This window comes from Melanerpes formicivorus, unplaced genomic scaffold (assembly GCF_026170545.1).
Source record: "Melanerpes formicivorus ecotype bairdi unplaced genomic scaffold, bMelFor1.0.p_v2 SCAF_24, whole genome shotgun sequence".
Taxonomy (NCBI): Eukaryota; Metazoa; Chordata; class Aves; order Piciformes; family Picidae; genus Melanerpes; species Melanerpes formicivorus.
The window spans coordinates 7460706-7483186 of NW_027142376.1; the positions used below are offsets into that span (position 1 = coordinate 7460706).

The 22481-nt window shown below is 46.6% G+C and overlaps 2 protein-coding genes across 8 annotated transcripts in view; one reads left to right on the forward strand and one right to left on the reverse strand.

Moving 5' to 3' along the window:
• The window catches only part of NT5C3A (5'-nucleotidase, cytosolic IIIA), a 30558-nt gene extending 19887 nt beyond the window's left edge, over window positions 1-10671 (forward strand). For 5 of the 6 annotated variants that reach the window (XM_068152772.1, XM_068152771.1, XM_068152767.1 and 2 more), the window contains 8 exons: window positions 3767-3865; window positions 4306-4375; window positions 5353-5399; window positions 5804-5889; window positions 6143-6232; window positions 7724-7886; window positions 8699-8899; window positions 10028-10671. In XM_068152772.1, the coding sequence (XP_068008873.1) occupies window positions 3767-3865; window positions 4306-4375; window positions 5353-5399; window positions 5804-5889; window positions 6143-6232; window positions 7724-7886; window positions 8699-8899; window positions 10028-10129 (858 nt within the window). In that variant the 3' untranslated portion in view covers window positions 10130-10671. Of the gene's footprint in view, window positions 1-162; window positions 251-3766; window positions 3866-4305; window positions 4376-5352; window positions 5400-5803; window positions 5890-6142; window positions 6233-7723; window positions 7887-8698; window positions 8900-10027 lie in introns of those variants that run through there. The other variant, XM_068152770.1, reaches the window with a different exon arrangement.
• Window positions 10672-14266: 3595 nt separating this feature from the next.
• Window positions 14267-22481, reverse strand: part of FKBP9 (FKBP prolyl isomerase 9) — a 41367-nt gene continuing 33152 nt past the window's right edge. For both annotated transcript variants that reach the window (XM_068152748.1, XM_068152747.1), the window contains exons 8-10: window positions 19458-19603; window positions 17117-17280; window positions 14267-15880 (exon numbers count right to left, since the gene is read on the reverse strand). In XM_068152748.1, coding sequence (XP_068008849.1) covers window positions 15695-15880; window positions 17117-17280; window positions 19458-19603 — 496 coding nt within the window. In that variant the 3' untranslated portion in view covers window positions 14267-15694. The remainder of the gene's footprint in view (window positions 15881-17116; window positions 17281-19457; window positions 19604-22481) is intronic.

Here is a 22481-nt window from a genome sequence, read left to right on the forward strand (position 1 = left end):
ACATAAAACCAGCTCTGTTTGCACTCTTGCTACCCAACTGCATATAAGAAACGTTATTTGAAAACTAGAATTCAGTATGTTCCTTACAGTAAATACTTCTTTTCCTCTCTTTTTCACCCAGCTACACAGATGCATGTCTCATGTATTTGTAATTTTCAGAGCTGTCCCTGTTGTAAGTGACCCGTTCTGTGGTTGGTAGGACTGAGGGATTTCCAAAGCTGCGTGAGTCCATTACTGGTCATTCATCAAGGTATGACTGTAACACTGTTAGCTACAAAAGAATTTCCTTATTCCAGTTCATTGCTACCACAAACAACCAGATCTTTTTTTTTCTTTTCTTTTTTTCCCCTTTTCATAAATCCCCTTAAGCACAACCTCCAAAATAACCTTCTTCAGTTTTGTTTTCCCTTTGAAGGCTTCCCGCATATCACAGAATCGTTAGGGTTGGAAGGGACCTCAAGGATCATCTAGTTCCAACCCTCCTGCCATGGGCAAGGACACCTCACACTAGATCAGGTTGCTCACAGCCACATGCAGCCTGGCCTTCAAAACCATCAGGAATGAGGCTTCCACCACCTCCCTGGGCAACCTGTGCCAGTGTCTCCCCACCCTCATGGGGAACAACTTCTTCCTCACATCCAATCTGAATCGACCCATTTCTAGTTTTGCTCCATTCCCCCCAGTCCTATCACTCCCTATGTTAGAGACTAGAAACTTAAATGTGTCTGTAGCCAGGGTATGTGCCAAGCACAGGTAACTTTGGGAGTTATATCATCTTTTAACAAAGACCTTAAGAAAGGTACCTGTCCCTGAGCTATTTCAGCCCTTGGTAAGAAAGGAGAACTCTTCTTGCACTTGCATAAATTGACAGAATACATAAGGGCACTTCAGTGAGTCACTCTGCTGGACTTTGAGCTGTCCCAATCAAACATGAGTACCTTTCCTTGTGCTTACTTGAGTTCTGTATGTTGAAGTTCCTTGCTCTGAAAAGCTTTCTTGCCTTTGTCAAGTGCTTGGCTGTTTCTCTGTTTATTTTCTTCACAGTCAGCTGGGCCTTCTGTATTTCCTGGGTTTACTCCTAGAGCTTTCCTAAACTATTAATGGAAACAAATGTTCTTAAATGGACTGGATTTTTCTTATTAGGAGTTTTTTCACTCTTTGTTCTCTCACCTGTCTTACCAGTTCTTTCCAGCTTGAACCTGCTTGTCTCTTTCAACTCTCAGGTGGCAAATAAGCTACAAAATAAAACCCCACAGCTAGAGCAGGCAGAAGCATGAGACACTGAAAGAGTCTGCCAGAGAACTGATGGATGACTGCTTGTTAGACAGCGTTATTTGCTTCTAAGATAACAGTGATAAAGCCTAAATAAATACATTGCTACTTCATGTGCTAGTTATTGGTACAGAGATTGTTTTGACTGACCTTATTTGTCTGAGGCTTTATCAGATGCTGAATCTGTAATGAAGAGTTGGTCTTGCCTATGAAAGTATCTGTGGAAGCAAAATTGTCTGGGTTATGCTCTCCAGCTGGCTTCAGTTCTTGTTTACAAATGAAAGATGTATCAGAAATAAATGAACCTTAAAACCTTATCTTTACTGGGAGTATCAGCTTACAACATCAAAGCAGGAAGCTTTCATCATACTTCAAATCTTAAGCTGTAATGTGTTTAACATCATCTACTGAAGTGTTTGTTAAGGAGTTTTTTTTCTTTCAGAAGCTTACAAAAGGCCTCAGTCAGAAATAAAACAGTGGCCAGCAATTTGGGTTTCCTCATACAGTTCCTCCCTCTGATGTCCCCATCTCCCCCACCATTTGTTCTGTTTATTTTACTTATGTTAGGGAGTCTGTTGCTTAGTGGCTAAGTGAACCTAATAATGTTTTCACTGCTCCTCACACCAGCATGCATCTGGATGTCACTTTAGTTTTGCATTCGCAGTCTGAAACTCTACACATCCTTTGCCCCCTGAAAGGCAAAGGAATGAGTTACAGTGAAAGGAAATTACAAAACAGAGTCAAAATGCTCTCTTTCACTCTAGAGAAGAAAGGCTGTATACTGAACAAGCACTGAGGTTACTTTGTTTACCAGTACTGCATGACATACAGCAGAAAAAACATAAAACAGAATCACAGAATGTTAGGGGTTGGAAGGGGCCTCCAAAGATCATCCAGTCCAACCCCCCTGCCAGAGCAGGATCACCTAGGGCAGGTCAGACAGGAATATATCCAGGTGGGTTTTGCAAGCCTCTGGAGAAGGAGGCTCCACAACCTCTCTGGGCAGCCTGCTCCAGGACAGCATGAAGAAGTGTCTCCTAGTGTTGAATTGGAACCTCCTGTGTTCTACCATTGTTCCTTATCCTATCACTGACTAGAGCCAGTATTTAAAGCTCCCTCCTGTTCCTTCTTGACCCTGATGCAGAAGAGTCCTTTCCATTACAAAGATATGTTTGCAAGACTTTAAAACACCATCTTTTGCTTCACTGATAACTTCATTGCAATTTCACTGCAGGTTGGTTGCTCCTAATAAATAAAAGGCTCAGTAGCATTGAGTAGAAAGAAAGACTTTGGTGTGTCCTACTAACAGGTGGTGATGCAAGAGCTCTGCTTCCAGAAATGTGGCTGGAAATGGAAGCTGCTTTTTGTGTATTTTAATCAGCTCATTGCAGCAAAGAGTCTATGTTAGGTATAAGAGAAGGACAGCTGAATGATCAGATGTATTTCTACTAGATGTACTCAAGCTTCAGGTAAAGCTAAGAGAAGACTGAGGAGTTCATCATCTCTCAACTTCTATAGTCACAAAATTTACTGCTCACAAATACCAGACTACAAATACTCAATGCCTTTGCTTTAGAAATAGTTCCTACCTGATTATAAAGGAAGAAAATAGAGGCTAAAGAGAGGAATACCATCAATAAATAGTTCTTTTACCATTGCTGCAAGGGTGGGAAGGGTGTTGGTTGGGAGGCATGGAGGGTTTGCAAATTTCAGTCTTGTTTTCTCCTTTGTCAAATTCAGTATGTAGCTTAATATCCCAGAAGTATTCTTCATTCCAAAGGAATGTGTGCTGTGATAGCATGTGTTATTTCAAAAGCATGCAGGAAAGTGAGTGATGGAGAATGATTGATGGACAGGCTAGGGAGCAGGAATTACCACACAGCCTTGTAGTGCAGTACTCAGTAGGTACATGCAGCATTCTCAACAAGTGGTGTCTAAAATCAGCCTCTCTTCTTTATCTGTGTTGAAACTTTAAGGACCTGTTAATTGCACAAAGAGCTGGATTCAAGGCTCCCCACCTCCCAGTAACATACTTGTAGCACAAGGCAGTCCCTTACCTACCAGTTCTGTGTATCTCTCCCTTATTTCCTACAGATGCACTTTTCTGTGCATGTCAGACAATTGAACAATCTGATATTGGGAAAGGAAATAAAAGCAGATGTCAAAGGCAAACAGAACTCTATGAGTCATTGGTTAATATATCCAGATTATTTTCTCCTTCTCCTTAAATTGCCTTCCTGTCCTGACCACATCTCAATGTCACATGAAACTGGTTATAGAATCATAGAATCAGTCAGGGTTGGAAGGGACCACAAGGACCATCTAATTCCAACCCCCCTGCCATGGGCAGGGACACCTCACAAGATGCAGAGCTTATACCACCTTATAGATGCACCTTGTAGATGCAGAGCTTCCACTCTGATGGACAGAGGTATTACCTGGTATGTTTTCCACTGTAAGCATATTTCTGTCTTTGTTCTTCTACTCTCCATAGATGCCAGAATTCCAGAAGAAGACTGTCCATATTAAGGACCCAGGGAGAGTAGAGGAGATTATTTGTGGCCTCATCAAAGGTGGAGCTGCCAAACTTCAGGTAAAGACAGCAGAAGGTGTAAGCAGTTTGAAGTGAAATCAATCAGGTGCCTGTTGCTCTAGACCAAAACATGCTATGTGTGTGTTTACATGTTACACAAGTCAGCCTTCAAGAAACCTGCAGAACTTAGACATCTGTTAACCTCTTTTAACAGCCCTTGTTGGTTCAACTGTGATTCAGCCAGGCAGGAGGTAAATAAATGATACAGACACAAAAAGTTAGTAATTTCAGGAAATACTTCTGACCAACAGAAAACAGAAAGTTATTCTTGTGGGATACTGTGAGCTGGCAGTGCAATGGTTGGATACAACAGGGCGATGCTTGCTCTGGCTCTTGCTACTCAGTTGCAGCTAGTGCTGATCATTGAGAATTTCTAGCCAGTCTTTTATTTTGTCCCTCCAGTGTTGTAAGACAGCTTTGCTTTTTCTTTCCTTAAATAGATTATTACAGATTTTGATATGACATTAAGTAGATTTTCCTACAATGGAAAAAGATGTCCATCTTGTCATAGTGAGTACTTTTTTTGTTTGCTTTTTGTTGTTGTTAATATGGATTTCTTGGTTCACTCCTTTCAGCTTTGACTAGATTTTCATTTTCTATCCAATTTATTCCCTGACATGTGAGATTTTACATTGACTTGTTACCTAACCTGTCCATCCTAATGAAGGTCATTCTAGTGACTGTCTGTCTGTGGGTTTATGTAGTAGTAAGTCAAATCAGATAAGCTGTCACTCCCAAATAAAGCATTTAAGTTCTGAAATGTAAGATGTGACAGAGCCCTGGAGCAGGCTGCCCAGAGAGGTTGTGGAGCCTTTCAAAACTCACCTGGATGTATTCCTGTGTGACCTGACCTAGGTGATCTTGCTCTGGCAGGGGGGTTGGACTGGATGATCTCTGGAGGTCCTTTCCAACTCCTAACATTCTGTGATACGGTAGAGTTGACTTTCTTAAGAGCCCATAATAATCCCAAAGCCTGCAAGAACCAAATGATAAACTCCTAAGGATTCTTGACATTGTTATCCTGGAACCATTTAAAACAAACAAAAATAATCCATTTACTAATTAACTGGGTATCCTAAACCACACAGATACCTCATGAAACAGTTAAAACTCCAGAAACAGATAAGAGAGTTTGTAACTGACCTTTTAATTCCGAGGTGAGGGGCAGGACATCTTCATCCTTATGAAGAAAAATGTGCTTTTTACTGGTTGCTGGGAAAGAAAGTGGTATGTAATCATCACCATCATCATCATTTTCAGGAGGAGACTTGATGGGGTGCTTGGTGCCATGGGTTAGCTGTTTGGGTGGGTTGGATTGGTTGATGGGTTGGACACGATGATCTTGAAGGTCTCTTCCAACCTGGTTTGGTTTATTCTAATATTCTAATAAAGGTTTATTCTAATATCTATGCCACTGACAGTCTTGTAGAACAGAGTACAAGAAAGATACCATTTTGTTTAACATTTCTCTTGGTTTTCACCCCCAGACATCATTGATAACTCTAAGCTCATCACAGAGGAATGTCGAAAGAAGGTAAAGAGAAAACCTCCTAAATGTCGTGGTGGGGTACTGACAGCTGGTACTGTTCCCTGCCTGTACTCTCTGTCAACAAGGGATGCTTTCCAACCCTTAAAGCTCTCTGAGCTTTCTCACTGACTGCAAGATATCCCATCACTGGGAGGGAAGAGAAGTGTTTGTGGGTTTGAGGTCAGCACCTAGTTCAGTTTACCATCATCCACTTTTTTCCTTTGTAAATAAATGCAGAAGCTAACCCTTTGTTCCAAGAGCATTTCAGATTCCATTTGAGCTAAATGATAGATATCATCAGAAGGAAAAAAGTCCCTGTTGATTGGTTAGGTCAAATAGTGAATGTTATTTTAAAAGGAAAAAAAAAATACATTCAACATCTGTGGGGTTTTGTTTTTCCTTCCCTTCAGTTACTGCAGCTGAAAGAAACCTATTATGCTATTGAAATTGATCCAGCTCTCACGATTGAAGAAAAATACCCCTACATGGTAGAATGGTAAGAGCCACCTCCCATCTTCTAATTGTACTAAGAGGAGATTTAATAAGGTTTTTAAAGCAAAGTAATTAATTGCAGTAATGAGCTTCTAGGCAAAGCATTAACTGAATGACTCTCTCAGGACCTTGTGCAACAACGAGTTTTGCTTTGCTGCTAACTTAAAAGGAGCACAAGTTAACCACCCAGCGTGCTTTGAGATTTAGTGAAAGGGGAACAAGTGGGTTTTGAGCCTTTTTGTTTGTTTCTATTCTAGGTACAATAAATCTCATGCACTGCTCATTGAGCAAGGCTTACAAAAGGAGAAGTTTGCAGAAATTGTGAGGGAATCTGATGTCATGCTGAAGTAAGTCCCTTTGGATGTGAATGAGCCTGGTTCAGAGGGGTTTCGATAGGTTCCTGCTGGTTGTTGCAGTGGCAGGAGGAAAAAAAACTCCCAACATTTCTGAGACTGTGACACTTGAATCTTGGAACATAGTGAGCTCTTTGGGCTCCCACAATCTTTGTTTTGTGGTAATATTCATAGAATGACCCAAGAGATCACCTGCTCCAACCTCCCTGCCATAGTATCATAGTATCAGTCAGGGTTGGAAGGGACCACAAGGATCTTCTAGTTCCAACCCCCCTGCCATGGGCAGGGACACCCCACACTAGACCAGCCTGGCCAGAGCCTCATCTAGCCTGGTCTTAAACACCCCCAGGGACGGGGCCTCGACCACCTCCCTGGACAACCCATTCCAGGGCTTCAGCACTCTCATGGTGAAGAACCTCCTCCTCATATCCAGCCTGAATCTCCCCACCTCCAGCTTCATTCCATTCCCCCTAGTCCTATCACTACCTGAGATCCTGAGAAGTCCTTCCCCAGCCTTCCTGTAGGCCCCCTGGACACTTCTCAACTAGCCTCAGCTGCTCAAGGCCTCATCCAACCTGGTCTTCAACAAATTCTTCACACAGAGAGAGAGATTTGCTATTGGAATGTGCTACCCAGGGAGGTGGTGGAGTCACCATCACTGGAGGTGTTTGAGACTGGATGAGGCACTCAGTGCCATGGTTGAGTTGATGAGATGGTGTTGGGTGATAGGTTGGACTCAATAATCTCAAAGGTCCTTTCCAACCTGGTTAATTCTATTCTGTCCTCAGGGAGGAGGCAGCCACAGCCTCCCTGGGCAGCCTATTCCAGAGTCTCACCACCCTTCTACTGAAGAAAAACTTCCTAAGCTCCTGTCTAACCCTGCTCTCCTTTAGCTTCCAACCATTCCCCCTTCTCCTGTCTCTAGACACTCAAGAAAAATCCCTCTGCAGCCTTCCTAGAGGATCCCTTTAGGTATTGGAAAGCAGCTCCAAGGTCTCCTTGGAGTCTTGTCTTCTCCAGGCTGAACAACCCCAGCTCCCTCAGCCTGTCCTCATAGCAGAGGTGTTGCAGCCCTTGGATCATCTTTGTGGCCCTCCTATAAACCCTATAAAACGTCAAATCTTTAAGCAAGAAATCCAAAGGAGAGGTACAGCCTGGTAGAAGCTAGAGCTCTACTGTTGCTTACTTGTTCTGGGAGAGGGAGGTGGTTTTAAATCTTTAAAACACACTTAAACATTTCTTGGGGGGAAAAAAGTATACAAACCAAGACCAAATAGCTTGGTGCAGCAGTTTCCTGCTAGAACTACATGCCTTTGGTTGGGTTGGTGATGTTCTTGCTAACCTGAACAGGTGAGGGAGAAGAAATAAAGTGAAATGCTCAGGGAAAAACCTTTTCTAAAGGTGATTTGTATGTCTTCTGAAGCTGGGATTCCTCTTGACTTTCTTTACCTGAGCCTTGATTTGTATTTTCTTTCTGTGTTGCAGAGAAGGATATGAGAACTTCTTCGATAAGCTCAGTGAACATAATATTCCTGTGTTCATATTTTCTGCTGGAATTGGAGACATCCTTGAGGAAGTAATCCACCAGGCTGGAGTCTACCATTCTAATGTCAAAGTGGTTTCCAATTTCATGGATTTTGATGAAAATGTATGTATGAAATAACAGAGCCTTGCCAGACATGACTTGTTGTGGTATTGAGTAGCTATTGGTGTCCAAGCTGAGCAATTCAGGGCAACAGGAGGAGAAAGTTCTTCCCAGAAAGAGTAATTTGCCATTGGAAGGTGCTGCCCAGGGAGGTGGTGGAGTCAATGTCCCTGGAGCTGTCAAAAAAAGGACTGGATGTGGCACTTAGAGCCATGGTTTAGTTGTCAGGAGTGTTAGATATTAGGTTGGACTTGATGATCTCTGAAGTCTTTTCCAACCTTACTGATTCTATGAACAGATACAGCCACTCAGAAACCTAGATCTGCATACTTGGTACTGTCTCAGGCAAAAAACAAGCAGAGGCTAACAGCTCAAACACTGCTGCCATGCTGGGACTAAGATACAATGCAATTTCAGATTGCATTGGGTTGGAAAGGGCCCTCAAAGGTCACCTTGTCCAACACCCCCCCCCCATACACACACACAGAGTCACCAGGCACACCACCAACTAGATCAGGCAGCCCAGGGCCATGTGGAGTCTGATCTTGAATGTCTCCACCTCACACTCAGCCCAGTACATCATTACTGCTGCCCAAGGCAGGAGCAATCACTGCCTAGCTGTAGCAATGCTGTTGCAGTCATCACATTATTTAACAGTCAGTTCTCTTGTGCATCATCAGAGATGTCAGAGGTCAGTGTTAGTTCCACAGCAGCATCACCTAGGGCATTCCAGCCTCTCTTGAAGCATTATAAAGCTTGGATGGCACTAAGAAATAACTGCAGTGGGTTTATGTTTGTTTGTTTTCTTCTAACAGGGAATATTAAAAGGATTTAAAGGAGAATTGATTCATGTTTACAACAAACATGATGGTGCCTTGAAGAACACAGAGTACTTCAAACAGCTGAAAGATAACAGCAACATCATACTGCTGGGTGACTCTCAGGGAGACCTGAGTATGGCAGATGGAGTAGCAAATGTTGAGCACATTCTGAAGATTGGCTATCTCAATGACAAGGTAAAGGAGCTCCATGTAATCTTGTGAACTTGGGAGTCAAACACTGAGAGGGATGGACAGATCCACCATAATAAGCTCCAGATAACAAACCAAGTGCTTGGCCCTGTATTTGCTTTGAGATTTCAAATGCTTTTCATGGATTTCTCACCTTCCTCAAGCCCATAAGCTACAAAACAACAGATGGAAATTCATAGCTTTATAGAATGGTTTGGGTGGGAAGGGACCTCCAAAAGTCATCTAGTCCAACCCCCTCTGCAGTCAGCAGGGACATCCTTCACTAGATCAGGTTGCTCAGAGCCTTGTCAAGCCTCAACTTGAGTATCTCCAGGGAAGGGGCCTCAACCACCTCCCTGGGCAACCTGTTCCAGTACCCTCAGAACTTGTTCCTAACACCCAATTGAAATCTCCTCTAATTTCAAACCATTGCCTCTCATCCTATCCCTACAGGCCTCTGCAGACAGTCCCTCTGCAACCTTCTTGTAGCCCCCTTCAGGTACTGGAAGGCAGTTATTAATCTCCCCAGAGCCTTCTCTTCTCCAGGCTGAACACCCCGGCTCCCTCAGCCTGTCCTCATAGCAGAGGTGTTGCAGCCCTGTGATGATTTTTGTGACCTTCCTCCACCTCCAAATTGCTTTAGTTTTTGTACTGAACTACATCCAAAAAGGGATGAGAAGTAAAATTAATTCTCTTAAATTGCTGTGGCTCCTCCTGCTCCTTTCAGTACTGGATTGGTAATGGAGCAAAATTAGTCTTTCCAATAACCAGTTGTTTGAGGCAACACAGAACTGGTTGTTTGCTTACTTATGATGCACATCACTTGGCATTCAGGAGAAAGAACACTTCAGTATTCTACTTCTCTGTGCCTTTTGGGAAGCTGAGGAAGTGTCTTTTTTTCTTCAGTATCTAAATGTGCAAACTCCTGGAGTAAACATGAGCTGCATCCTGAAACACACTCAGGGTTCTGTCAGGCCACTGCCACTCTGCCATCTCCTAGCAGAGATCACTATTTGCGTGGCTCAGTCCCTGAATCTGGTGCAGAGCCTGGGCAGTATTTTCACCCCACAAAGTCTTTCAGCAATTAATTCTGTAACTCAGTTGGTCTTTCCCTCTCTTCCCTCCTGCCACTAGGTGGATGAGCTTCTGGAAAAGTACATGGACTCTTACGACATTGTCTTGGTGAAAGATGAATCCCTGGAAGTCGCCAACTCCATCCTCCAGAAAATCCTGTGAATTGCAGCCTTGAGTCACTCCATTCCTTCCAGGAGGCAACTGGACAGCAGAGCACAGGTGTTGCTCTCTTAGATGTGTTCATTACTCATTGACAGAACTGTTTATAACTTAATTTAAATATTTTACCTTCACTTGGGTATTTTTCAAACGCGGGCGGGATCCATTGTCAGCTGGAAGCTCCTTTCATTGCTCTTAGGCTCCTCTTTGTTGTCTCACACTCCTGCTATTAACTAGGTTTAAATTGGATTTGTAAATGTGAGAACCTGCTGCTGCTGCTGCTGGGATACTGTGGTTCACTGTCTTCTGGTCAGCAGACATTTCAGAGGAGCAGTTCCAAACCCGTGGGTGTTCTGTAACCCAGAAGATGTAAAGGTTCTGTGAATAAGCAGCATGCACTTTGGTGTTGCCTTTTCTTCTCTCAAAGAGGATACTTCAGTCTCAGCTGGACTTTGAGGGATCTTACTCATCTGCTACAGACTTGCACGGGAGATTTTCCTACATCTATTTTTTTTTCTTCAGTAAAAATGCTTTCTTCACCCAAACCCAGGCAAAGTGTTGCTTCTTAACTGGCTTCTGTAGCACTGCAAACTATCCCATGTCCTTGCTGTTATTTATATCCTCTGTGGAAGGGGAAGAACATTTTAAGCTACTCTTCCTGAGGCAGAGGTTCTCATCAGGTTGGACTTGATGATCTCTGAGGTCTTTTTCAACCTGGTTGATTCTATGATCTTTCTAACAACAGATAGTTCCACAAGCTAGTCACGGGCACACAGGATGTTAGGGGCTGGAAGGCACCTCCAGAGACAGAATAGAATGGAATTAACCAGGTTGGAAAAGACCTCAGAGATCATCAAGTCCAGCCCCCCTGCCAGAGCAGGGCCATAGAATCCAGCACAGGTCCCACAGGAACACATCCAGATGGGTTTTGAAAGGCTCCAGAGAAGGAGACTCCACAACCTCTCTGGGCAGCCTGCTCCAGTGCTCTGTGACCCTCACAGTGAAGAAGTTCCTCCTCCTGTTGAGGTGGAACCTCCTGTGCTGGAGTTTATATGCATTACCCCTTGTATAATGCTACACTGCCATAACTTCAGCCCCTTTTCAGGTCTGATTTTGTGTACTGCTACTCCACTTCTAGCCCGCTGCTTCATGGCAAATCTAGCAATAGCTTGTCTAAAAGAATTGCTCTTGGAAATCTCAGTGAGCTGCTCTGGGTACAAAAAACCAAAACAAAGCTGGATCTTGCTCTTGAATTTCAAAGCTCACTTTGCCATCTTGCAAGATCTTTTCTTGCTACCAGCCCCATGCCTCAGAACCACCCTGGAACACCCCTGAGGAACTGTAATGCAAGTAGGGGGAATGGCCTCTTTCCATCCACCCTGGGGTCTGTTGTCTAAATTCTGACTCATGGCACCATTTTCTCCAAATATTTACATCTCTCACCACAACTTGTGGAACTCTCCCAAGAAGGCAGGATGGGGGTAGTTCCCTGACCCATCTGAAATGAACCATCCTGTGTTCTGGATGCACAGCCTGAGGCGGGTGAGCATCCCCTCACCAGCACACTGCACCGTGCTCTTCCAGCAGGGAACAGCTGAGCACAGGGAGCTTGAAGAAATTCCAGCCTGCATCTGAACAGGCAAAGACTGTTTGAGGGATGGTGTTCTCTTTATACACAACCTACAGGAGAAGCTGTCCAGTGGAGCCAGTGGCTCTTAAGCCGCAAGATGACTGAGAATAAGATAAGGGTCTTGGCTGCTCCCCGTCTGACAGCCATGACTCAGGCAGCAGCAGCCTGCAGGAGCTGAAAGCACCGTGGCAGTGTCAGTGACAGGAGGAGACAGGAGCAGCAGCTGCCTCAGCCCTGGCCTGCCAAGAGCCTGTCAGCCAAAGCCAGAAGATGGAGAGCCCAAAAGCAGCAGCAGGAGCTGCTGAGTCAGCAGCATCAAGAGAACTGCTGTCCACCCAACACACACACCCAAAATCAAGCTGGGTGCTGCAGTTGTTTTGTGACTGATGGGAGCAAAGACTGGCAGAGTGGGAAGCACTGCACAGAGGGGGGCTGAAGGTGAGCAGGACTACAGAGCTTAGGTTAGCTGAGCTAACATCAAGGTATTAGGGAGGGCAGGGTTGGTGCTTCTTGGTTGTGGTGCTGGTTGTTTTCTCATGGGAGCCATCACGCCGGCTCTTTTGTCAGAGGTGCCAAATTAAAGTCCAAAAGGCAGAAGGCCTTGTGAAAAACACCAAGGTGTTTGGATGCACTGCTTACTCAACCAGACCCCAGTTGCAAGAGGCTAATTCCCAGGCATTACTCCCAAAGTTTGCACTGGGACACGATTTTCCGTTGACAGGCAGGTTACCTTTGGAATGCAGATAAGAGATAAAACTGGGAACATATGGAAAGTGGCCCACAGCCACAGCAGGAGGTATGGCTGCTGTTCACTCTCTGGCCACACCACTACAGACTTCCCTGGCCACACTGATGAACAGGTAAGGGCAATTCTGCTCCCTCTGAGTCGTGTTTCTGAGAGGCAGGACCGGTGCTTCTCATCCAGCTGGCCTCAGGAGTTCACAAACTCAATGATCCTCTGTCCAGAATTACTACTCAGGCTCACCCAGACCTTGTAGAGGGATTTATTTACTGTGCAGGGGCTGTGCTGAGCTCTGTCAGTCCATGCCAGCACAATTTCACTTCCCAGCCAGCCTACAGGCTGTGGTTTGGTTAACTGGCAGGCAGCCTGCCCTCGCTGTCAGCAGGCTGCCACACAGGGCGAGAAGCAGTGGGGAGAGGAGTCGCCGTAAGCACAACTCTTGAGAAGAAAGCTGACCCTGAGCTTTCCTAGGAGGGAGGAGCTGATAGCTGCCTCCAGAAAGGAAGGGAACTGACAGGGTCTGTGTCAGTAACCAAACATGCTGGATTTTATGCAGTTTTGGCTTCAGTTGCTTTTAGGCAAAGAAATGCCTGGTATGAACACGGTGATTGCAGCAAGCTTTTGCAGTTACTCTCTGCTTTCCCCCAAAGCTGTGTCCTCAAAGCTGCCAAAATGGCAGCCTCCAGACCTGGGGGGATGAGGTGAGTGGGCAACAAAAACTTCCTTCTTGACAGAAAAACACTTCCAAAAGAAATCCAACTGAGTGCAGGTGGTGCACAGGGCTGCTCCTTGTCCTCCATCTGCCCCAGAGGACAACTCTGCTGTCTTGGTTTACTCCTCAGGCCACCTCCTGAGAATCATCCAGAACAATCCTCCACACACTGAGATTTTCTCAGATAAAACTATTTGGGACAGCCAGAAGACAGAGCTGGGGTTTGGGGGTGGGTACAGAGGAAGCTGTTGTTTCCACACTGAGGACTGCAGCTGGCAGTGCTCCAATCACAACTTGTTTCCCACCACTCCTTATCTCAGCTCCATAAGCCTGCAGAGCAACACATCAGAACTGCAGGGACAAGTGAGCAACCTGCTTCCAAACACAAGGGAGGAGGAAATGTGGTGCATGTCTTCTGGGAAAGCTGGCCCAGGTTGCCCAGAGAGGTGATGGATGCCCCATCCCTGGAACCATTCCAGGGCAGGCTGGACAGAGGTCTGAACAACCTGCTGTAGTTGAAGATGTTCCTGCTCAGTGCAAGACTGGATGACCTTTAAATGTCCCTTCCAACCCAAACCTGTCTGATTCTTATGCAAGACAATTTCATTCAGTGAGAGACCTGGAGCCACCAGCCCAGAGAAACATCACCCTCCCAACTGTCCCAGCTGATGGCACAGTGGGATGGGTAATTTGGAGAGTTACAGATTCATAGAATGGCTCAGGTTGGAAGGGACCTCAGAGATCATCTACTCCAACCTCCCTGCCATGGGCAGGGACACATCTCTACTAGTCTCAGCTGCTCAAGGCCTCATCCAGCCTGGCCTTCAACACCCCCAGGGAGGAGGCAGCCACAGCCTCCCTGGGCAGCCTATTCCAGAGTCTCAGCACCCTCCTACTGAAGTACTTCCTAAGCTCCAGTCTAACCCTGCTCTCCCCTCAGCTTCAAACCATTCCCCTTTGTCCTACTGCTAGACACCCTTAGGAAAAGAACATTTGCTTCAAATTCAAGTTCTCAACCTATCAAAATACCAGGACAAAAACAACAACAAAACCCCCCACCTTTAACAGTAGTAGTTGATCAAGACTTTATTTAAGAAAAAGATCAGTTTCAGACTTTTAATTGTATCAAACTCAAAAAAAAAAAAAAAACCAAACATATAAACCCAAAGCATCTCACTGCACTTCCTACCACAACCGTATGAGAAACCACTGCAAAACGTTTCCACATCCAACTGAAGTATTCTACCAGTTCTCATGAAGTTCTCAGGGAGCTTACAACCCACATGTACAGATCAAGAGAAGCAAGAAACTAGGCACAAAGCATAGAAGAAAACATGACTCCCTTCCTTTCTACTTGCCTGTGGCAGTGTCTCTCTCTCCAGGTGTTTGTGCTCCTTCCAGGTAGTGTACTGAGGGGGGCCTCTTTGGTCTGGTTTCTGTGACACAGATTTAAGGGGTGACTGTCTCTGGAGTTCACAATCTGAACAGCACTCCCAGGGCTGATTTTGCACTGAGGGACAGGCTAGAACGTTTGCAGACACACCAGATGGGTCTAAGTCCTTGATTCCATCACTGTCTTGTTTGTTCACCACCCCAGCCTGCTCTGCTGCACAAGTGCTAAGTTATTCACTCCTCAGTCTAACAATTCCCAAAATAGGAGACAGAAGCCCAACGCAAAATCAGCTGCATCCAGGAACTGTGACAGTATTTGGAACCCAGCAATGCTAATGTTTAAAGTCTAACAAGAAGTTTATAAATAAGGCTGCAACCAGAAAGGTTTGGGAAGCAGGGACTGGAACGCTGTTCCAGGAGGCCAGCAGAAGTCAGAGGGCTGTTAATTAAACATAAGGCAGCTGGGAGCAAAACTTTCTTTCTCCTGAAGTCAAAACCCAACACATCCATGGCTGCAAATCCAGGCCTGGTTAATTTCATTCACAGCTTATGGAGATCCTGTAACGGCATGGCTATCCTCTGCATGTGCTGCTGGCAAACACTGCTATCACTGTGCTCAGGAGTGTTCTGAGAGGACCTGGCCTCACTGCCGGACAATTTCTACAAGTTCTTTTCATGGGGAATATTTTCTGCTTCCTCCTGCTACACAAATCTTTTGAACACAGGAAGGGCTTTTTAAAACGTTAAAGGAGCATGCTAAGTTTTCTCCCTACCACCCATTCATCCAGCCAGGTGAAGCTGCACTGTTCAAAGAGAACTCGCTTAGCCCCGCACCAGCCGGCGCGGCTCTCACAGCAGGCACAGCAGCACACTCTGTCCATCACACCCCCTGCCTGGAGGCACTTAACTCTTGTGTTCAAACACACCCAGCAATTCCAGCTGAAAACCTCTTCCTGTTTCACCAGCTCACCAGCACACAGGCAGACACGGGCTGGCTGCCCCAGTGCTAAGCTCTCAGAAACATGCTTGCCAAAGCCCCTTTCAGTACACTGCCTTCAGACAGTAGGTCAGCTCAGGACTCTGCTCTTATCTTTACAGTTCATCGTGTTCCTCCTCTTTGGCCTCCTGGTCTTTCAGCTTGAATTCTTCAGCAGTAACTTTACCGTTCCCATCTCGGTCTTGATTGGTGAACATGTTTTTGACAATCTTCTCAAAATCAAACCCAGGAGCCAGTTTTCCTCTGCCAGAATCAACTTGAGCTTGAATGTACTCTGAAAACTAAAGAGAGGAGAAAACAGCTCAGGACAAAGCAGGCACTTAAACCCAAGCAGTATTTCCAAGAGAGCATTTGTTTGTTGCTATTTAACATTCTATGACCTAAGTGTAAGCAGGAGTCCAGAAGGGGTTGCTCAGTTCCTAGGTGGACTAGTGCTGGCTCAGCAGTGGCTCAAGACCTCACCATAACCTTCCAGTGAGCAGACAGAAGCATGACACCATGATTTCAGCACTAATTCTGCCTCTCACACTTGTGCCCTAAGTCTCTTGGGTTGACCAGGGAGACCACAACAGGAAATGACCTCAAGTAGTTTGGCCAATCTTCTGTTTCTCTTTTTTTTGTATCTCTGAAGGTCAGTAACCATGTTTTAAATGACATGCTGCCCTCCTGTTACCCTGACACCAAAGACCACTGGGGGAGAAGGGAGGGGGGAAGAGAGAGGGGGAGAAGGGAGGGGGGAAGAGAGAGGGGGAGAAGGGAGGGGGGAAGAGAGAGGGGGAGAAGGGAGGGGGGAAGAGAGAGGGGGAGAAGGGAGGGGGGAAGAGAGAGGGGGAGAAGGGAGGGGGGAAGAGAGAGGGGGAGAAGGGAGGGGGGAAGAGAGAGGGGGAGAAGGGAGGGGGGAAGAGAGAGGGGGAGAAGGGAGGGGGGAAGAGAGAGGGGGAGAAGGGAGGGGGGAAGAGAGAGGGGGAGAAGGGAGGGGGGAAGAGAGAGGGGGAGAAGGGAGGGGGGAAGAGAGAGGGGGAGAAGGGAGGGGGGAAGAGAGAGGGGGAGAAGGGAGGGGGGAAGAGAGAGGGGGAGAAGGGAGGGGGGAAGAGAGAGGGGGAGAAGGGAGGGGGGAAGAGAGAGGGGGAGAAGGGAGGGGGAAAGAGAGAGGGGGAGAAGGGAGGGGGGAAGAGAGAGGGGGAGAAGGGAGGGGGGAAGAGAGAGGGGGAGAAGGGAGGGGGGAAGAGAGAGGGGGAGAAGGGAGGGGGGAAGAGAGAGGGGGAGAAGGGAGGGGGGAAGAGAGAGGGGGAGAAGGGAGGGGGGAAGAGAGAGGGGGAGAAGGGAGGGGGGAAGAGAGAGGGGGAGAAGGGAGGGGGGAAGAGAGAGGGGGAGAAGGGAGGGGGGAAGAGAGAGGGGGAGAAGGGAGGGGGGAAGAGAGAGGGGGAGAAGGGAGGGGGGAAGAGAGAGGGGGAGAAGGGGGTGCATTGATAGTGGTAGGAGAAACCACTGCAAGTCTTCTCATTGTTTCAGCTTACCTCCTCCAGAAGAACCTCTCCATCATGATTCTGGTCTATTTCTTCAAAAAGATTGGGAGAGACCTCCCCATTCCACACAAACATGTACCCCTCAGGCAAGCCAGACACCAGCTCCAGCAGTTCGATGTCGAAAACTAACACAGCGCTGCCAGGCACTTCTCCTTCTGCACAATAAAGGGCAAAGAGGGGTATTTATCCTCACTTCACTGAAGGGGATGTTCCCTTTCAATCCATAACCACAGTTCTCTGCCTGCTCCAACAGCTGCATCACTGCTGTGACTCCTCAGGACCCCAACTCCACCACATCTTCCTGTTCGCTTCAACAGAAGCGATCAAAGCATAAATGAAGCTTTCACAACAAACCTGCACCCCTGTTTCACTTACAAAGGTACCTGGGCACATATCAAACCCCAGTGACTGGTCAGTGTTTGCAGTGTTTCAGACCATCTATATCCAATGTCATCTGAACCACGGCAGAGACCTCTGACAGGTATTTGACACAGCAGACTTCTTGTGGCAGGAGGAAATGTTCTGTCTGTTGTATGTAACTGTGTGATTTGATAGTATCAAGAGTTGCACAGACACAATACTCAGCATTTGGTAGTGAAAAGGTTTCATTGTCATGGAATCAGAGAATGGCTTAGATTGGAAGAGACCTTAAGAGATCATGCACTCCAAACCCCCTACCACGGGCAGGGATGCCTCTTAAGCTCCCTAGGCAACCTATTCCAGAGTCCCATCACCCTCCTACTGAAGGACTTCTTCCTGAGATCCAGTCTCTACTCTCCCTCAGCTTCAAACCATTCCCCCTTGTCCTGTCTCTAGACACCCTCATGAAAAGTCCCTCTCCAGCCTTCCTGGAGGATCCCTTTAGGTATTGGAAAGTAGCTCTAAGGTCTCCTTGGAGTCTTCTCTTCTCCAGGCTGAACAACCCCAGCTCCCTCAGCCTATCCTCACAGCAGAGGTGTTCCAGCCCTTTGATCACCTTTGTGGCCTCCTCTGAACTTGCTCCAACTTGCTGTGCCTTCTTATGCTGGGGACACCAGAACTGGTGTCTCTCACCACAAATTAATTCTCTGTGATGAATGATAGACTTTATGAAATACAAACTGTTCTGGAGCTGTTGTTCTGGAACATAACTTCTACAGCTGTTTGCTGATCTTCCTGATCTCCTGACAGACTCCTTCCTTTGGAGGCTCTTCACTCAGAAGCCCAGTAACAAGCACACACACTGGGATATGAAAGTTCTTGTCACTTTTGTATTTTCTTTTGATTACTGTTGCCCCTGTCACCAAAAATAGGTAAGCCTCAATGCTCCAGAACAGAGCAAACTGCCTTAGATGCATTGGTGTTGAGATTTCAACAGCAGTGCTGCCCTGCTTCACATCTCACATTCAGTTCCTGTAGTTCCTGCATGTTGAGTTTTCTCTTCCTCTTCTGACCTGTAGCTTCTGCATCTTGAGTTTTCTCTCCCTCTTCTGACCTGTAGCTTCTGCATGTTGAGTTTTCTCTCCCTCTTCTGACCTGTAGCTTCTGCATGTTGAGTTTTCTCTCCCTCTTCTGACCTGTAGCTTCTGCATGTTGAGTTTTCTCTCCCTCTTCTGACCTGTAGCTTCTGCATGTTGAGTTTTCTCTCCCTCTTCTGACCTGTAGCTTCTGCATGTTGAGTTTTCTCTTCCTCTTCTGACCTGTAGCTTCTGCATCTTGAGTTTTCTCTCCCTCTTCTGACCTGTAGTTTCTGCATGTTGAGTTTTCTCTTCCTCTTCTGACCTGTAGCTTCTGCATCTTGAGTTTTCTCTTCCTCTTCTGACCTGTAGTTTCTGCATGTTGAGTTTTCTCTTCCTCTTCTGACCTGTAGTTCCTGCATCTTGAGTTTTCTCTCCCTCTTCTGACCTGTAGTTCCTGCATCTTGAGTTTTCTCTCCCTCTTCTAACCTCTCAGTGCTGAACAGTCACATTTGCTTTTGTTTCCCAAGTAACACATAGCATGTCCAAGCCCAAGTACCCAGTTCCCTATCCCAGAGGACAGTGTTTACCCCCCCTTTACAACACCAGAGTGCCTGGAGCTTTCCCTTTTGACAAAGCAAGGCTACCAGTGGCCTCTGTTGCCCTTTGTCCTGGGATTGCCTTTGTACTGGCCACAGGAACAGCGGTGGCTTAAAATGCAACACAGACAAGAAGTTCATTTCAATGGGGAATGGGAGGGCCATCTAAAAACACTCCATTCAAGCAGCTAAGAGACATCCTATGTCCTAATGCACAGCAAGCACCAAGCAGGCAGACTTGTGCTTCAGCTCCTCAAGGGATGCTCAGTGGATGTGCAGTAGGTCTCACTCACTTACCAACTCCATCTTCCCCATAACCGAGGTGAGGAGGGATAACAACGGTGCGGCGCTCCCCCACGCACATGTCTTGAAGGCCCATGTCCATCCCCACCACCACCTGCCCAAATCCCAGCACGATGTTGTAGGTCTTGCCAAGGCTGTGTCTGGAGAGAAAGGAGAGGAAAACTTACATAGCCCCTCAAGCACACAACAGAGAATTTCTGTTGCTCCAAACTGCCACAGAAATAGCAGTTTCTGGTTAGTGTCCTGTCTGCATGCCCAATGCAGGGTTCTACCAAGCAGTCACCTGAGGTTCTCCTCAAGGCAGCAAGCTACAGCCAACACCAAACACAAGTATCCCTACTGTTGACAAGTCCTCTGGTACTAAGGCTGCAGACTTCTTGAACAAAATCCAATTAAAATCACTGATCCTCTCAATTAAACCCTCAAAGTATTTTATCTCAAGATTCAGGCTTTTACCTTTGACATATTTTTAACTAATGAAGTCAGGCTTTTTAGCAGGTGTAAACATTCCAGATGGACATTTGTCCCAGAACTACCAGCCTCTGAAAATCTGGGGGCATTCCCATGGATCAGAATAGAACAGAATACAATTAACCAGGTTGGAAAAGACCTTCAAGATCATCAAGTCCAACCTATCACCAACACTATCTAATCAACTAAACCATGGCACCAATCATGGCATCAGCCATCCCTTTGTCCCAGAACTACCAGCCTCTGAAGATCTGGGTGCATTCCCATGGCTCAGCCATCCCTTTGTCCCAGAACTACCAGCCTCTGAAGATCTGGGTGCATTCCCATGGCTCAGCCATCCCTTTGTCCCAGAACTACCAGCCTCTGAAGATCTGGGTGCATTCCCATGGCTCAGCCATCCCTTTGTCCCAGAACTACCAGTCTCTGAAGATCTGGGTGCATTCCCATGGCTCAGCCATCCCTTTGTCCCAGAACTCCCAGCCTCTGAAGATCTGGGTGCATTCCCATGGCTCAGCCATCCCTTTGTCCCAGAACTACCAGCCTCTGAAGATCTGGGTGCATTCCCATGGCTCAGCCATCCCTTTCAAGAAATCAAGCACTACAATGTGGGAGCCACTTAACCAAGACAGCTTGGGAATATCATTGCTACTTAACTGTATTACACCTTGCTGCTGGTGGCCCAGGTCTAAAACAAGAAGTTATCAGGAGTTTAAAGCCCAGAAGTTAAACAGCATGTGGCTAGTGCAGTGCTAAAAAAGACTTCTCCCTCAGTTTCTGTCCCAGCAGCAGGACCCTTTCTTCTGCTGGTCTCCTTTCTTTGGTTATTTGGCTTGGCTCCACCAGTGCAGGATGTGCTTGTAGATTTCTTATTTGGAAAGAGAACCATTCAGTGGCTAGGAGGTCAGCCTTCAAATCAGGAGCCCAAGTTTCACCATCTTTGACTCTCTACAAACTGCTCTGAATAAGAGAGTCTCAACATCCCTTGGGCTCTGCTCCAAAACAGGAATGGAGCATTCCTGCCACATAAGGTGTGTAGAATCCAAACACGTTACCTGCATGCATCCTTGCCTGCACCATCCCATCATGTGCTCCAATGTAAGGCAGCTTCTCAGCTCTGAAAGCTATTGTGTACACTGGGGAAGCTAGGAGCTGCTTCCTATGTTAATTAGAACCTGCCTGAAAATAGCTTTTCCCTCTTCCCCTCCAAAATTAAAACATTTAGATGACTTGTGCTACCCCAAGAAAGAAGGCAGCAAAAAAAGCTAGCAGCAAACAGTTCTCAATGTGCCAGACTGGAGCAATCTCCTGCTTCCCCCAAACATGCTGTCAGCAGGAAGAGGAACACAAACATCATCACTGCAGTCAAAGCAAGCCCTCTGATGTTTCTGCATGCTGATCAGCACTTGCTGTAGCACCACAATACAGGAAAACTAGCACCCACGTGTGGTGACCACTTACTACACCCAAACCACCATTGACAGGATTCCAGCAGTGCTCTCAGGAGCACTCAATCAGCACCAAGTGCAAACCCTGCCCAAGAAACTGAATCAGCTTCACAGAATCACAGAATGGCTCAGGTTGGAAGGGACCTCAGGGATCATCTATTCCAACCTCCCCATCATGGGCAAGGACACCTCTCAACTACACTCAGCTGTTCAAGGCCTCATCCAGCCTGGCCCTGAGCACCCCCAGGGAGGAGGTGGAGTCACCATCCCTGGAGGTGTTTAAGCAGCATGTGGACCTGGTGCTTAGGGACATGGTTTTTTATTGACCGTTCAGTGCTGGACTGAAGGTTGGACTGGATGATCTTTGAGGTCTCTTCCAACCAGATGATTTCTGTGATTCTGTGAGGCAGCCACAACCACCCTGGGCAGCCCACTCCAGTCTCACCCCTCCTCATATGGGAAAACTTCTTCCCCAGATCCAGACTAACCCTGCTCTCCCTCAGCTTCAAACCATTCCCCCTTGTCCTGTCTCTAGACACCCTCATGAAAAGTCCCTCTCCAGCCTTCCTGTAGGATGCTTTCACCTATTGGAAGGCAGCTCTAAGAGCTCTAAGCTCTGGAACCTTCTCTTCTCCAGTCTGAACACCCCCAGCTCCCTCAGCCTATCCTCACAGCATAGGTGCTCCAGCCCTTGGATCATCTTTGTAGCCTCCTCTGGACTCTCTCCAACAGCTCTGTGTCTTTCCTATGGTGGGGACACAAGAACTGGAGGCAGTACTGGAGGTTGGCATGCTGAGCCTTGTGGCATTCCAGCATGACTGACCAGACACCTGACTTAAGCCACTCAAACACTGCCATGCACACAGCCTGTTCCATCACTCCCCTGTGGTGTTTATGTTCTCCCAAAACACTCCTACACCCTCCTTGTTCCCAGTTCCTTCACTGTGCTCCAGCAGATGGCCTTTCTCTTTTCCTCCCTCTATATACCTTAGGCAGGGAGATATAAAAGGAAAAATAAATCCATTTTACAGAAATAACCACATTTTCACTGCAAAATCCTCTATTCACTGCCAGCCCACTTGGCAGGAATTCTTCCTGCTCT